Here is a 15,486-nt window from a genome sequence, read left to right as displayed (position 1 = left end):
AGTAGGCGTTACACGCAAGGATGCATCGGAGGAATCCCAGGCAGGAGAGGACTCGTCATAATTGCCAGTGACATGGCCTGCAGGACTATTGGCATTCCTGGGGAAGGAGGAAATTGACACTGAGGGAGTTGGTGGGGTGGTTTGCGTGAGCTTGGTTACAAGAGGAAGGGATTTACTGGTCAGTGGACTGCTTCCGCTGTCGCCCAAAGTTTTTGAACTTGTCACTGACTTATGATGAATGCGCTGCAGGTGATGTATAAGGGAGGATGTTCCGAGGTGGTTAACGTCCTTACCCCTACTTATTACAGCTTGACAAAGGCAACACACGGCTTGACAAATGTTGTCCGCATTTCTGTTGAAATACTTCCACACCGAAGAGCTGATTTTTTTGGTATTTTCACCAGGCATGTCAATGGCCCTATTCCTCCCACGGACAACAGGTGTCTCCCCGGGTGCCTGACTTAAACAAACCACCTCACCATCAGAATCCTCCTGGTCAATTTCCTCCCCAGCGCCAGTGTGGCCGGAGAGACTAGCCAGCCACACGTGTAATGGCGTCGGCGGCACTGAAGGGGTTAACCCTCGTGCCCGGCGCCATGTTACGGACTGTTTAAAAGTTTGTTTAATGATGTGTTTTACTTTTAACATGTCATATGTAGTGCTCTGTGCACCATTGCAGGAAGACATGTTTAAATGTATTTATTTTATATTCAAGACAAGCTTGGTGTATATTTAAAGGGAAACACGTGTTTAAATGAAATGTATTTAAAGGAAAAATGGCTCTGTGCTAGCAGAGAGGTGTGAAGGACAAAACCTTTTGATGTGTAAGTTCCTTAGAGAGAGATACTAATCACTGGGTCTATGGGCTTGGAATCTGTTTCATGTAGGGGATGTAATTGATTTACGATCCGTGAATGGCAGATAAAGGAAGGAAGACTGTTTGTTTGTATTGTAGCCATTCCTGTTGTAATCTTAAACACTGGGATTGCCTGCAGATGGGAATGACCAGACACATTTGTATTTTGAAGATATGTGATAAATTTATCAATAGTGAATGTTAATCTGATACCAAACGTTGTCTGGGTGACAGGAAGGAGGATATTGTTTTATTGCACTTATATCCTTGTAAAATGTAATTTATTGGTATTTTGTAAAATAACCTGATTGGTTGGAGAAGACAGGGAGGGCTTACTCTCCTGTGGTACTGTGTGGAAAACTGACATAAAAAGGAGACCTGCGTGCCTCCAGAGTTGTAGTTGTACCATCTTTATTCTGCTGAAACATCTGATTGTATGCTGTTGCCCCTAGCAATAGGGAAGGGTTCTCTTTAGAACTATTGAGCAAATAAACATCTTTGCCTCAAGAAGACTGCTTCATCTTGTGACCAACAGGGTTAGGCCAAACCTAGCCCCGTCCTCCGGCTGTCCAGGGAAGTACCTAGCGTCTCCAAGCTCCGCCTTCCGCCAGCTACCGGTAGAGGCCTAGCAAGTGGCTAGTGGGGATTCGTCAGCACCACACAGCTGTGGTAAGGCAGTGCGTCGGCACATACAAAGCAGAACCGTGGTTCCAAACGCCACGGCAGGTTAGGAGTTTGGTGGTGGCAGCGAGAACCCGCCCACAACGCAGTGGGTGGAGTCAGTAACAGGCGGTTACTGACGGTAAGCGGGAATCCCCTATGTGGTCAGGCCTCGTGCGGCTTGACCTTCCATTCTGTGCGCAGTCGACGGGACGCGAAAGCGGCGAGTGCTTTCGTACGGTACCGTCCTGTCACAGCCAGCAACACCCATATCCTCCTCATCCTGGTGTACTTCAACACTGACATCTTCAATCTGACTATCAGGAACTGGACTGCGGGTGCTCCTTCCAGCACTTGCAGGGGGCGTGCAAATGGTGGAAGGCGCATGCTCTTCACGTCCAGTGTTGGGAAGGTCAGGCATCGCAAACGACACAATTGGACTCTCCTTGTGGATTTGTGATTTCGAAGAACGCACAGTTCTTTGCGGTGCTTTTGCCAGCTTGAGTCTTTTCATTTTTCTAGCGAGAGGCTGAGTGCTTCCATCCTCATGTGAAGCTGAACCACTAGCCATGAACATAGGCCAGGGCCTCAGCCGTTCCTTGCCACTCCGTGTGGTAAATGGCATATTGGCAAGTTTACGCTTCTCCTCCGACAATTTTATTTTAGATTTTTGAGTCCTATTTTTACTGATATTTGGTGTTTTGGATTTTACATGCTCTGTACTATGACATTGGGCATCGGCCTTGGCAGACGACGTTGCTGGCATTTCATCGTCTCGGCCATGACTAGTGGCAGCAGCTTCAGCACGAGGTGGAAGTCGATCTTGATCTTTCCCTATTTTTGGAACCTCAACATTTTTGTTCTCCATATTTTAATAGGCACAACTAAAAGGCACCTCAGGTAAACAATGGAGATGGATGGATACTAGTATACTTATGGATGGACGAGCGACTGCCGACACAGAGGTAGCTACAGCCGTGGACTACCGTACTGCGTCTGCTGCTAATATAGACTGGATGATAATGATATAAAATATATATATATATATATCACTACTGCAGCCGGACAGGTATATATTATATAATGACGGACCTGCTGGACACTGTCAGCTCAGCACTGCAGACTCCTAAAGTAAGCTACTAGTATCAAGAAGATAGAAAAAAAAAAAACACCACAGGTAGGTGGTATACAATTATGGATGGACAAGCGACTGCCGACACAGAGGTAGCTACAGCCGTGGACTACCGTACTGCGTCTGCTGGTAATATAGACTGGATGATAATGATATAAATAATATATATATATATATATATCACTACTGCAGCCGGACAGGTATATATTATATAATGACGGACCTGCTGGACACTGTCAGCTCAGCACTGCAGACTCCTAAAGTAAGCTACTAGTATCAAGAAGATAGAAAAGAAAAAAAACACCACAGGTAGGTGGTATACAATTATGGATGGACGAGCGACTGCCGACACAGAGGTAGCTACAGCCGTGGACTACCGTACTGCGTCTGCTGCTAATATAGACTGGATGATAATGATATAAAAAATATATATATATATATATATATATCACTACTGCAGCCGGACAGGTATATATTATATAATGACGGACCTGCTGGACACTGTCAGCTCAGCACTGCAGACTCCTAAAGTAAGCTACTAGTATCAAGAAGATAGAAAAGAAAAAAAACACCACAGGTAGGTGGTATACAATTATGGATGGACGAGCGACTGCCGACACAGAGGTAGCTACAGCCGTGGACTACCGTACTGCGTCTGCTGCTAATATAGACTGGATGATAATGATATAAAAAATATATATATATATATATCACTACTGCAGCCGGACAGGTATATATTATATAATGACGGACCTGCTGGACACTGTCAGCTCAGCACTGCAGACTCCTAAAGTAAGCTACTAGTAGTATCAAGAAGATAGAAAAAAAACAAAACACCACAGGTAGGTGGTATACAATTATGGATGGACGAGCGACTGCCGACACAGAGGTAGCTATAGCCGTGGACTACCGTACTGCGTCTGCTGCTAATATAAACTGGATGATAATGAGATATAAAATATATATATATATATATCACTACTGCAGCCGGACAGGTATATATTATATAATGACGGACCTGCTGGACACTGTCAGCACTGCAGACTCCTAAAGTAAGCTACTAGTAGTATCAAGAAGATAGAAAGAAAAAAAACACCACAGGTAGGTGGTATACAATTATGGATGGACGAGCGACTGCCGACACAGAGGTAGCTACAGCCGTGGACTACCGTACTGCGTCTGCTGCTAATATAGACTGGATGATAATGAGATATAAAATATATATATATCACTACTGCAGCCGGACAGGTATATATTATATAATGACGGACCTGCTGGACACTGTCAGCTCAGCACTGCAGACTCCTAAAGTAAGCTACTAGTATCAAGAAGATAGAAAAAAAAAAAAAAACACCCCGGTAGGTGGTATACAATTATGGATGGACGAGCGACTGCCGACACAGAGGTAGCTACAGCCGTGGACTACCGTACTGCGTCTGCTGCAGTGCTAATATAGACTGGATGATAATGATATAAAAAATATATATATATCACTACTGCAGCCGGACAGGTATATATTATATAATGACGGACCTGCTGGACACTGTCAGCAGAATGCGTTTATAGAATAAAAACACCACACGACGAGTGTTTAACTTTTTCAGGCAGACAATCACAATATACTGGTGGTCAGTGGTCACTGGTCAGTCACACTGGCAGTGGCACTCTGGCAGCAAAAGTGTGCACTGTTAAAATATGTACTCCTGCTATAACTGCTCCCCAGTCTCCCCCACAATTAAGCTGTGTGAGCAGTGAGCACTCAGCACAGTCAGATATACAGTATTACATAGATGATGCAGCACACTGAGGGCACACTGAGGCTGAGCACAGATATGGTATGTGACTGTGTCACACTGTGTATCGTTTTTTTTCAGGCAGAGAACGGATTAATTAAACTGGTGGTCACTGTTCACACTATCAGCAAGTAGTACTACTAATATGCTCCCCAAAATTAGTAAATCAAGTGTCTCTACTACTCTCTAGTCTACTCTAAACGGAGAGGACGCCAGCCACGTCCTCTCCCTATCAATCTCAATGCACGTGTGAAAATGGCGGCGACGCGCGGCTCCTTATATAGAATCCGAGTCTCGCGATAGAATCCGAGCCTCGCGAGAATCCGACAGCGGGATGATGACGTTCGGGCGCGCTCGGGTTAACCGAGCAAGGCGGGAAGATCCAAGTCTGCCTCGGACCCGTGTAAAAAGCGTGAAGTTCGGGGGGGTTCGGTTTCCGAGAAACCGAACCCGCTCATCACTAGTTAGCACTGTGTATAATGCTGTGGGGCGTGGTGTAGTGAGATAGCACTGTGTATAATGCTGTGGGGCATGGTTTGGTGAGTTAGCACAGTGTATAATGCTGTGGGGCGTGGTGTAGTGAGATAGCACTGTGTATAATGCTGTGGAGCATGGTGTAGTGAGATAGCACTGTGTATAATGCTGTGGGGCATGGTGTAGTGAGTTAGCACTGTGTATAATGCTGTGGGGCATGGTGTAGTGAGTTAGCACTGTGTATAATGCTGTGGGGCGTGGTGTGAGTTAGCACTGTGTATAATGCTGTGGGGCGTGGTGTAGTGAGATAGCACTGTGTATAATGCTGTGGGGCATGGTTTAGTGAGTTAGCACAGTGTATAATGCTGTGGGGCGTGGTGTAGTGAGATAGCACTGTGTATAATGCTGTGGGGCGGGGTGTAGTGAGTTAACACTGTGTATAATGCTGTGGGGTGTGGTGTAGTGAGATAGCACTGTGTATAATGCTGTGGGGCGGGGTGTAGTGAGTTAACACTGTGTATAATGCTGTGGGGTGTGGTGTAGTGAGATAGCACTGTGTATAATGCTGTGGGGCGTGGTGTAGTGAGTTAGCACTGTGTATAATGCTGTGGGGCATGGTGTAGTGAGTTAGCACTGTGTATAATACTGTGGGGCGGTGGTGTAGTGAGATAGCACTGTGTATAATGCTGTGGGGCGTGGTGTAGTGTGTTAGCACTGTGTATAATGCTGTGGGGCGTGGTGTAGTGTGTTAGCACAGTGTATAATGCTGTGGGGCGTGGTTTAGTGAGTTAGCACAGTGTATAATGCTGTGGGGCGTGGTTTAGTGAGTTAGCACAGTGTATAATGCTGTGGGGCGTGGTGTAGTGAGATAGCACCGTGTATAATGCTGTGGGGCGTGGTGTAGTGAGATAGCACCGGGTATAATGCTGTGGGGCGTGGTGTAGTGAGATAGCACCGGGTATAATGCTGTGGGGCGTGGTGTAGTGAGATAGCACTGGGTATAATGCTGTGGGGCGTGGTGTAGTGAGATAGCACTGGGTATAATGCTGTGGGGCGTGGTGTAGTGAGATAGCACTGGGTATAATGCTGTGGGGCGTGGTGTAGTGAGATAGCACTGTGTATAATGCTGTGGGGCGTGGTGTAGTGAGATAGCACTGTGTATAATGCTGTGGGGCGTGGTGTAGTGAGATAGCACTGGGTATAATGCTGTGGGGCGTGGTGTAGTGAGATAGCACTGTGTATAATGATGTGGGGCGTGGTGTAGTGAGATAGCACTGTGTATAATGCTGTGGGGCGTGGTGTAGTGAGATAGCACTGTGTATAATGCTGTGGGGCGTGGTGTAGTGAGATAGCACTGTGTATAATGCTGTGGAGCGTGGTGTAGTGAGATAGCACTGTGTATAATGCTGTGGGGCGTGGTGTAGTGAGATAGCACTGTGTATAATGCTGTGGGGCGTGGTGTAGTGAGATAGCACTGTGTATAATGCTGTGGGGCGTGGTGTAGTGAGATAGCACTGTGTATAATGCTGTGGGGCGTGGTGTAGTGAGATAGCACTGTGTATAATGCTGTGGGGCGTGGTGTAGTGAGATAGCACTGTGTATAATGCTGTGGGGCGTGGTGTAGTGAGATAGCACTGTGTATAATGCTGTGGGGCGTGGTGTAGTATGGTAGTATGTGTATAATGCTGTGGGGCGTGGTGTAGTGAGATAGCACTGTGTATAATGCTGTGGGGCGTGGTGTAGTGAGATAGCACTGTGTATAATGCTGTGGGGCGTGGTGTAGTGAGATAGCACTGTGTATAATGCTGTGGGGCGTGGTGTAGTGAGATAGCACTGTGTATAATGCTGTGGGGCGTGGTGTAGTGAGATAGCACTGTGTATAATGCTGTGGGGCGTGGTGTAGTGAGATAGCACTGTGTATAATGCTGTGGGGCGTGGTGTAGTGAGATAGCACTGTGTATAATGCTGTGGGGCGTGGTGTAGTGAGATAGCACTGTGTATAATGCTGTGGGGCGTGGTGTAGTGAGATAGCACTGTGTATAATGCTGTGGGGCGTGGTGTAGTGAGATAGCACCGTGTATAATGCTGTGGGGCGTGGTGTAGTGAGATAGCACCGTGTATAATGCTGTGGGGCGTGGTGTAGTGAGATAGCACCGTGTATAATGCTGTGGGGCGTGGTGTAGTGTGTTAGCACTGTGTATAATGCTGTGGGGCGTGGTGTAGTGAGATAGCACTGTGTATAATGCTGTGGGGCGTGGTGTAGTGAGATAGCACTGTGTATAATGCTGTGGGGCGTGGTGTAGTGAGATAGCACTGTGTATAATGCTGTGGGGCGTGGTGTAGTGAGATAGCACTGTGTATAATGCTGTGGGGCGTGGTGTAGTGAGATAGCACTGTGTATATTGCTGTGGGGCGTGGTGTAGTGTGTTAGCACTGTGTATAATGCTGTGGGGCGTGGTGTAGTGAGATAGCACTGTGTATAATGCTGTGGGGCGTGCTGTAGTGTGTTAGCACTGTGTATAATGCTGTGGGGCGTGGTGTAGTGAGATAGCACTGTGTATAATGCTGTGGGGCGTGGTGTAGTGAGATAGCACTGTGTATAATGCTGTGGGGCGTGGTGTAGTGAGATAGCACTGTGTATAATGCTGTGGGGCGTGGTGTAGTGAGATAGCACTGTGTATAATGCTGTGGGGCGTGGTGTAGTGAGATAGCACTGTGTATAATGCTGTGGGGCGTGGTGTAGTGAGATAGCACTGTGTATAATGCTGTGGGGCGTGGTGTAGTGAGATAGCACTGTGTATAATGCTGTGGGGCGTGGTGTAGTGTGTTAGCACTGTGTATAATGCTGTGGGGCGTGGTGTAGTGAGATAGCACTGTGTATAATGCTGTGGGGCGTGGTGTAGTGAGATAGCACTGTGTATAATGCTGTGGGGCGTGGTGCAGTGAGATAGCACTGTGTATAATGCTGTGGGGCGTGGTGCAGTGAGATAGCACTGTGTATAATGCTGTGGGGCGTGGTGTAGTGAGATAGCACTGTGTATATTGCTGTGGGGCGTGGTGTAGTGTGTTAGCACTGTGTATAATGCTGTGGGGCGTGGTGTAGTGAGATAGCACTGTGTATAATGCTGTGGGGCGTGGTGTAGTGAGATAGCACTGTGTATAATGCTGTGGGGCGTGGTGTAGTGAGATAGCACTGTGTATAATGCTGTGGGGCGTGCTGTAGTGTGTTAGCACTGTGTATAATGCTGTGGGGCGTGGTGTAGTGAGATAGCACTGTGTATAATGCTGTGGGGCGTGGTGTAGTGAGATAGCACTGTGTATAATGCTGTGGGGCGTGGTGTAGTGAGATAGCACTGTGTATAATGCTGTGGGGCGTGGTGTAGTGAGATAGCACTGGGTATAATGCTGTGGGGCGTGGTGTAGTGAGATAGCACTGGGTATAATGCTGTGGGGCGTGGTGTAGTGAGATAGCACTGGGTATAATGCTGTGGGGCGTGGTGTAGTGAGATAGCACTGGGTATAATGCTGTGGGGCGTGGTGTAGTGAGATAGCACTGTGTATAATGCTGTGGGGCGTGGTGTAGTGAGATAGCACTGTGTATAATGCTGTGGGGCGTGGTGTAGTGAGTTAGCACTGTGTATAATGCTGTGGGGCGTGGTGTAGTGAGATAGCACTGTGTATAATGCTGTGGGGCGTGGTGTAGTGAGTTAGCACTGTGTATAATGCTGTGGGGCGTGGTGTAGTGAGATAGCACTGTGTATAATGCTGTGGGGCGTGGTGTAGTGTGTTAGCACTGTGTATAATGCTGTGGGGCGTGGTGTAGTGTGTTAGCACTGTGTATAATGCTGTGGGGCGTGGTGTAGTGAGATAGCACTGTGTATAATGCTGTGGGGCGTGGTGTAGTGAGATAGCACTGTGTATAATGCTGTGGGGCGTGGTGTAGTGTGTTAGCACTGTGTATAATGCTGTGGGGTGTGGTGTAGTGAGATAGCACTGTGTATAATGCTGTGGGGCGTGGTGTAGTGAGATAGCACTGGGTATAATGCTGTGGGGCGTGGTGTAGTGAGATAGCACTGTGTATAATGCTGTGGGGCGTGGTGTAGTGAGATAGCACTGTGTATAATGCTGTGGGGCGTGGTGTAGTGAGATAGCACTGTGTATAATGCTGTGGGGCGTGGTGTAGTGTGTTAGCACTGTGTATAATGCTGTGGGGCGTGGTGTAGTGTGTTAGCACTGTGTATAATGCTGTGGGGCGTGGTGTAGTGAGATAGCACTGTGTATAATGCTGTGGGGCGTGGTGTAGTGAGATAGCACTGTGTATAATGCTGTGGGGCGTGGTGTAGTGTGTTAGCACTGTGTATAATGCTGTGGGGCGTGGTGTAGTGAGATAGCACTGTGTATAATGCTGTGGGGCGTGGTGTAGTGAGATAGCACTGTGTATAATGCTGTGGGGCGTGGTGTAGTGAGATAGCACTGTGTATAATGCTGTGGGGCGTGGTGTAGTGTGTTAGCACTGTGTATAATGCTGTGGGGCGTGGTGTAGTGTGTTAGCACTGTGTATAATGCTGTGGGGCGTGGTGTAGTGTGTTAGCACTGTGTATAATGCTGTGGGGCGTGGTGTAGTGTGTTAGCACTGGGTATAATGCTGTGGGGCGTGGTGTAGTGAGATAGCACTGGGTATAATGCTGTGGGGCGTGGTGTAGTGAGATAGCACTGGGTATAATGCTGTGGGGCGTGGTGTAGTGAGATAGCACTGTGTATAATGCTGTGGGGCGTGGTGTAGTGAGTTAGCACTGTGTATAATGCTGTGGGGCGTGGTGTAGTGAGTTAGCACTGTGTATAATGCTGTGGGGCGTGGTGTAGTGTGTTAGCACTGGGTATAATGCTGTGGGGCGTGGTGTAGTGAGATAGCACTGTGTATAATACTGTGGGGCGTGGTGTAGTGTGTTAGCACTGTGTATAATGCTGTGGGGCGTGGTGTAGTGTGTTAGCACTGTGTATAATGCTGTGGGGCGTGGTGTAGTGTGTTAGCACTGTGTATAATGCTGTGGGGCGTGGTGTAGTGAGATAGCACTGTGTATAATGCTGTGGGGCGTGGTGTAGTGTGTTAGCACTGTGTATAATGCTGTGGGGCGTGGTGTAGTGAGATAGCACTGTGTATAATGCTGTGGGGCGTGGTGTAGTGTGTTAGCACAGTGTATAATGCTGTGGGGCGTGGTGTAGTGAGATAGCACTGTGTATAATGCTGTGGGGCGTGGTGTAGTGAGTTAGCACTGTGTATAATGCTGTGGGGTGTGGTGTAGTGAGATAGCACTGTGTATAATGCTGTGGGGCGTGGTGTAGTGTGTTAGCACTGTGTATAATGCTGTGGGGCGTGGTGTAGTGAGATAGCACTGTGTATAATGCTGTGGGGTGTGGTGTAGTGAGATAGCACTGTGTATAATGCTGTGGGGCGTGGTGTAGTGTGTTAGCACTGTGTATAATGCTGTGGGGCGTGGTGTAGCATGGTAGTATGTGTATAATGCTATAATGCGATTTACTAAGGCTTTTGACATTGGGGATAATACATATCTAATCGCTGTGCTGATAATTTTGCTGTCCTGCGTTTAGATATTCGCCGCCTACGGGGGAAGTGTATATTTGCTGTGCAAGTGTGCGACCGCATGTGTACGCCGTGCTGCAAAAATACACTTTGTACAATCTGTGCGCAGCCCAGGATCACATCAGGCTGATCGGGGCCGGAGCTGACGTCAGACACACGCCCTGACCACGCTTGGGTACGCCTGCTTTGTTCCAGACACTCCCAATATATGGTCAGTTTCCTCCCACAAACGCCCACATCCTGTCAATCACCTTGCGAACGCCCGTGTGATTGGATTTTTTGCACCATCCTGACCGGCGATGCCCTTTGTTGCTGTCCGACGTGCTTGCGCACTGCGTTGTTATGACCTGATCGCTCTCTGCGCTCTCGTACAGCAGCGACCTGGTCTGAATCACCCCCCTTGTCCCACATCGCAGACTACTAAATAAACTGGAAAACTCGGGATTGGATACTAGGATTATTGAATGGATAAGATCTTGGATACAGAATAGAAAACAGAGAGTTGTGGTAAATGGAGTGCAGTCACAGGAGGGAAATGTTACCAGTGGAGTACCCCAGGGATCTGTACTTGGGCCAGTGCTTTTTAATATCTTTATTGGGGAATGTGGTCATGTGACCGGTGCTCAGGATCCCGGCAGTCTCCATGCCGATGCTGGAATCCTGAGCTCTCAAAATGCTGGCTGACGGAATGCCGACCCACAGGATCTATTCCCTCTCGTGGGTGTCAATGACACCCATAGAGTAGGAATAGAACCTGTGGCGAGCACAGGTTGAGGTAAAAATATGATAAGAAAGGGGCAGACTAGATGGGCGAAGTGGTTCTTATCTGCCGTCACATTCTATGTTCCTGTGTTTGGCCAGGTTCATCAGACGGTGTTACAAGGAGCGCGCAAGCATAGAGACTTGGAGCAGAAACTGAAGAGCATGAAACAGAAGGTGTGTAGACTCCGCATATGTGGATCAAGACTCTCTGTGACATATTTCTGGGATCAAGACTTTCTGTGACATTTTCAGACCCCACAAGGAAGGTGACATAGAGTTCTTCTCCTACTCATGTGTTTCTCACTCTCTCCAGGAAGTGTCAGACGAGGACGCAGTCTATCAAAGTGAAGGTGACGCCTCAGAAGTTGTGATTGAAGGCTATCTCTACAAGAGGGCCAGTAACACGTTCAAGACCTGGAGCCGGTAAGGAAGAAGTTGGTGCTAACAGACTGAGGAAGGTCACGTAGTAAGGCAATGACTTGGGGGAAGGGTGGTGGGGGTTCCGGAGAGAACTGAAGAGAAGACTGAGAAGACAAATCAAGGGTTTTTAGTGTAGGGGAAAGGAGACACATTTGCCGGATGTCAGCTCAAAATGGTTGTAAAAATGGAAATGTTATATTTTAGATTGTGACGAGATTGTGGGGTGATGGGTGCAGGGAGAAGTACACGGTGTAGGCAGTAGAAGACTATGACAGTAGAAGAATAGATAGTAGAAGTGTAGGCAGTAGAAGACTATGACAGTAGAAGAGTAGGTAGTAGAAGACTATGACAGTAGAAGAGTAGGCAGTAGAAGACTATGACAGTAGAAGAGTAGGCAGTAGAAGACTATGGCAGTAGAAGACTATGACAGTAGAAAACTAGATAGTAGAAGAGTAGGCAGTAGAAGACTATGACAGTAGAAGAGTGGACAGTAGAAGAGTGGACAGTAGAAGAGTGGACAGTAGAAGAGTGGACAGTAGAAGAGTGGACAGTAGAAGAGTGGACAGTAGAAGACTATGACAGTAGAAAACTATGACAGTAGAAGACTATGACAGTAGAAAACTAGATAGTAGAAGAGTAGGCAGTAGAAGACTATGACAGTAGAAGACTATGACAGTAGAAGACTAGATAGTAGAGGAGTAGGCAGTAGAAGACTATGACAGTAGAAGACTATGACAGTAGAAGACTAGATAGTAGAGGAGTAGGCAGTAGAAGACTATGACAGAGAGGCGGCTGGACACACACAATGGGTTCTAGAGTAGTAGACTCTAATTCTTCTCTCTCTTTGTTTAGTCGCTGGTTTTCCATTCAGAATAATCAACTGGTTTATCAGAAGAAAGTGGTGAGTAGAGAAATATATACTCTAGTACATATCAGTGGTAAAAGAAAGGCTAGACTCCCTAATGTAGGTGTAACAGTTCTGGCCACGGGCAGTGGGGTAAATATACTGAGAATGGATCAGGCTGGATGGACCCGGCACTGCATCTACGGCCATCAGGACAGTAAGAGCTCGGGAAATAGATTTTTATCTAGGTTACTATGTACAAATAAAGTAGTGTGGGAGACCCCGATTTTACAGGCGGTCTCCCACACCCATGGAAGATGGCTAGATCTCCCGCATCCCGCCTGCTTCCTAGTGAAGCGGTCAGGATGAGGAGATCATGCAAGGAATTGCGTTGCCGCATGGAGGGGCCAAATTATATAAATGTGTGTCATTTAGCCAAGCCACAAATCGCGGCAGTTGGGGGGCAGGGCAGAATCTCCTCTCCAGTCCTCTCCCAGAGAGGAGATTTTAAATGTAGGCAAGTATGTAACGGACACATACCGGTAAGACCATACATATTATTATTATTATTATCCTTTATTTATATGGCGCCACAAGGGTTCCGCAGCGCCCAATTTCAGAGTACATAAATAATCAAACAGGAAAACAGCAACTTACAGTTGATGACAATATAGGACAAGTACAGGGTAAATAGACATAGCTACATCAGCAGATGACACTGGAATAAGTATCAGGTGGCAGAAGACTGCTGGATGTGGTGCAGTTGAAGATTATTAAAGTAAGACAAAGGATAAGCACATGAGGGAAGAGGGCCCTGCTCGTGAGAGCTTACATTCTAAAGGGGAGGGGTAGACAGACAGGGGTGACACAGATGGGGTACATAGAGAGCGTGGAACAGAGGGTTATGTTGAGATTTGGCTGGGTTTGGTGAAGAGGTGGGTCTTGAGAGCCCGTTTGAAGATTTGTAGAGAGGTGGAGAGTCTGAGGGGGAGAGGTAGGGAATTCCAGAGAAAGGGAGCAGCACGTGAGAGATCTTGGAGGTAGGAGTGGGAGGAAGTAATCCGTAGGCAGGAGAGTCGGCGTGCATTAGCAGAGTGAAGAGGACGGGTGGGAGTGTAAAGGGAGATAAGGTCAGAGATGTAGATGGGAGAGGAGTGGGTGAGGGCTTTGTAAGTGAGTGTGAGAAGCTTGAAATGGATTCTGAAGGGGAAGGGGAGCCAGTGAAGGTCTAGTAAGAGAGGAGAGGTGGATGTAGTGCGTTTGGTGAGGAAGATGAGCCGGGCAGCAGCATTGAGGATAGATTGGAGTGGAGAGAGGTGTTTGTCAGGAAAGCCAGTCAGGAGGAGATTGCAGTAGTCCAGTCTGGAGATGACCAGTGAGTGGATAATGATCTTGGTGGCTTCCAGGGTAAGAAAGGGTCTGATCCTGGAAATATTTTTTAGCTGAAAATGACAGGTTTGTGAGAGGTGCTGAATGTGTGGTGTGAAGGAGAGGGAGGAGTCAAGGATTACTCCAAGACAGCGCACCTGGGGGCTAGAGGAGACAGTAGTGCCATCAATAGAGTATGGAAAATTATTCAGTATTATTATATTACTAGTTACCAGACCGTCAAAATGACGGAACATCGTAACAGTAATGTCAGTGTAGGCGGATGCAGGGCCGGATTAACAATGGGGCTGATGGAGCTGCAGCTCCAGGCCCCACATCAAAATAGGCCCGCAGCATTTTGCTGTGCTAGTGTATACAGGATTTTTTCCCTGCTACAATAGCCTGAAGTCGTCATCCACCGCCAGCGAATCCATAGGAGGCCCCCGACCCTCCTCCACTTCCTCTGCCAGCGCAGACACTGGAGCAGTCCCCCGGGTCCCCCCTCTGCCAGTGCAGCCCCCAGAGATCCCCCAATCCTCCCCCTTCCTCTGTCAGCGCTGCCTCCGGAGACACCCCCCCTCCCTCCACTAGCGCTGCCTCCGGAGACACCCCCACTCCCTCCACTAGCGCTGCCTCCGGAGACACCCCCCCTCCCTCCACTAGCTCTGCCTCCGGAGACACCCCCACTCCCTCCACTAGCGCTGCCTCCGGAGACACCCCCACTCCCTCCACTAGCGCTGCCTCCGGAGACACCCCCACTCCCTCCACTAGCGCTGCCTCCGGAGACACCCCCCCTCCCTCCACTAGCGCTGCCTCCGGAGACACCCCCACTCCCTCCACTAGCGCTGCCTCCGGAGACACCCCCACTCCCTCCACTAGCGCTGCCTCCGGAGACACCCCCCCTCCCTCTACTAGCGCTGCCTCCGGAGACACCCCCCCTCCCTCCACTAGCGCTGCCTCCGGAGACACCCCCACTCCCTCCACTAGCGCTGCCTCCGGAGACACCCCCCCTCCCTCCACTAGCGCTGCCTCCGGAGACACCCCCACTCCCTCCACTAGCGCTGCCTCCGGAGACACCCCCACTCCCTCCACTAGCGCTGCCTCCGGAGACACCCCCACTCCCTCCACTAGCGCTGCCTCCGGAGACACCCCCACTCCCTCCACTAGCGCTGCCTCCGGAGACACCCCCACTCCCTCCACTAGCGCTGCCTCCGGAGACACCCCCACTCCCTCCACTAGCACTGCCTCCGGAGACACCCCCACGCTTTCCACTAGCACTGCCTCCGGAGACACCCCCCCTCCCTCCACTAGCGCTGCCTCCGGAGACACCCCCGCTGCCTCCGGAGACACCCCCCCTCCCTCCACTAGCGCTGCCTCCGGAGACACCCCCACTCCCTCCACTAGCGCTGCCTCCGGAGACACCCCCACTCCCTCCACTAGCGCTGCCTCCGGAGACACCCCCACTCCCTCCACTAGCGCTGCCTCCGGAGACACCCCCACTCCCTCCACTAGCGCTGCCTCCGGAGACACCCCCACTCCCTCCACTAGCGCTGCCTCTGGAGACACCCCCACTCC

General features: G+C 49.2%; 1 protein-coding gene across 1 annotated transcript in view; it reads left to right on the top strand.

Annotated features, from left to right (window-relative positions):
• Positions 1–15,486, top strand: part of ACAP1 (ArfGAP with coiled-coil, ankyrin repeat and PH domains 1) — a 289,787-nt gene that overhangs the window by 225,868 nt on the left and 48,433 nt on the right. The window contains exons 9-11 of the mRNA XM_063950432.1: positions 11,379–11,453; positions 11,593–11,702; positions 12,552–12,600. Of these exons, the coding sequence (XP_063806502.1) occupies positions 11,379–11,453; positions 11,593–11,702; positions 12,552–12,600 (234 nt within the window). The remainder of the gene's footprint in view (positions 1–11,378; positions 11,454–11,592; positions 11,703–12,551; positions 12,601–15,486) is intronic.

The sequence above is a fragment of the Pseudophryne corroboree genome (genome assembly GCF_028390025.1).
Source record: "Pseudophryne corroboree isolate aPseCor3 chromosome 6 unlocalized genomic scaffold, aPseCor3.hap2 SUPER_6_unloc_3, whole genome shotgun sequence".
NCBI lineage: Eukaryota > Metazoa > Chordata > Amphibia > Anura > Myobatrachidae > Pseudophryne > Pseudophryne corroboree.
This window is presented reverse-complemented; position numbering and strand designations above follow the sequence as displayed.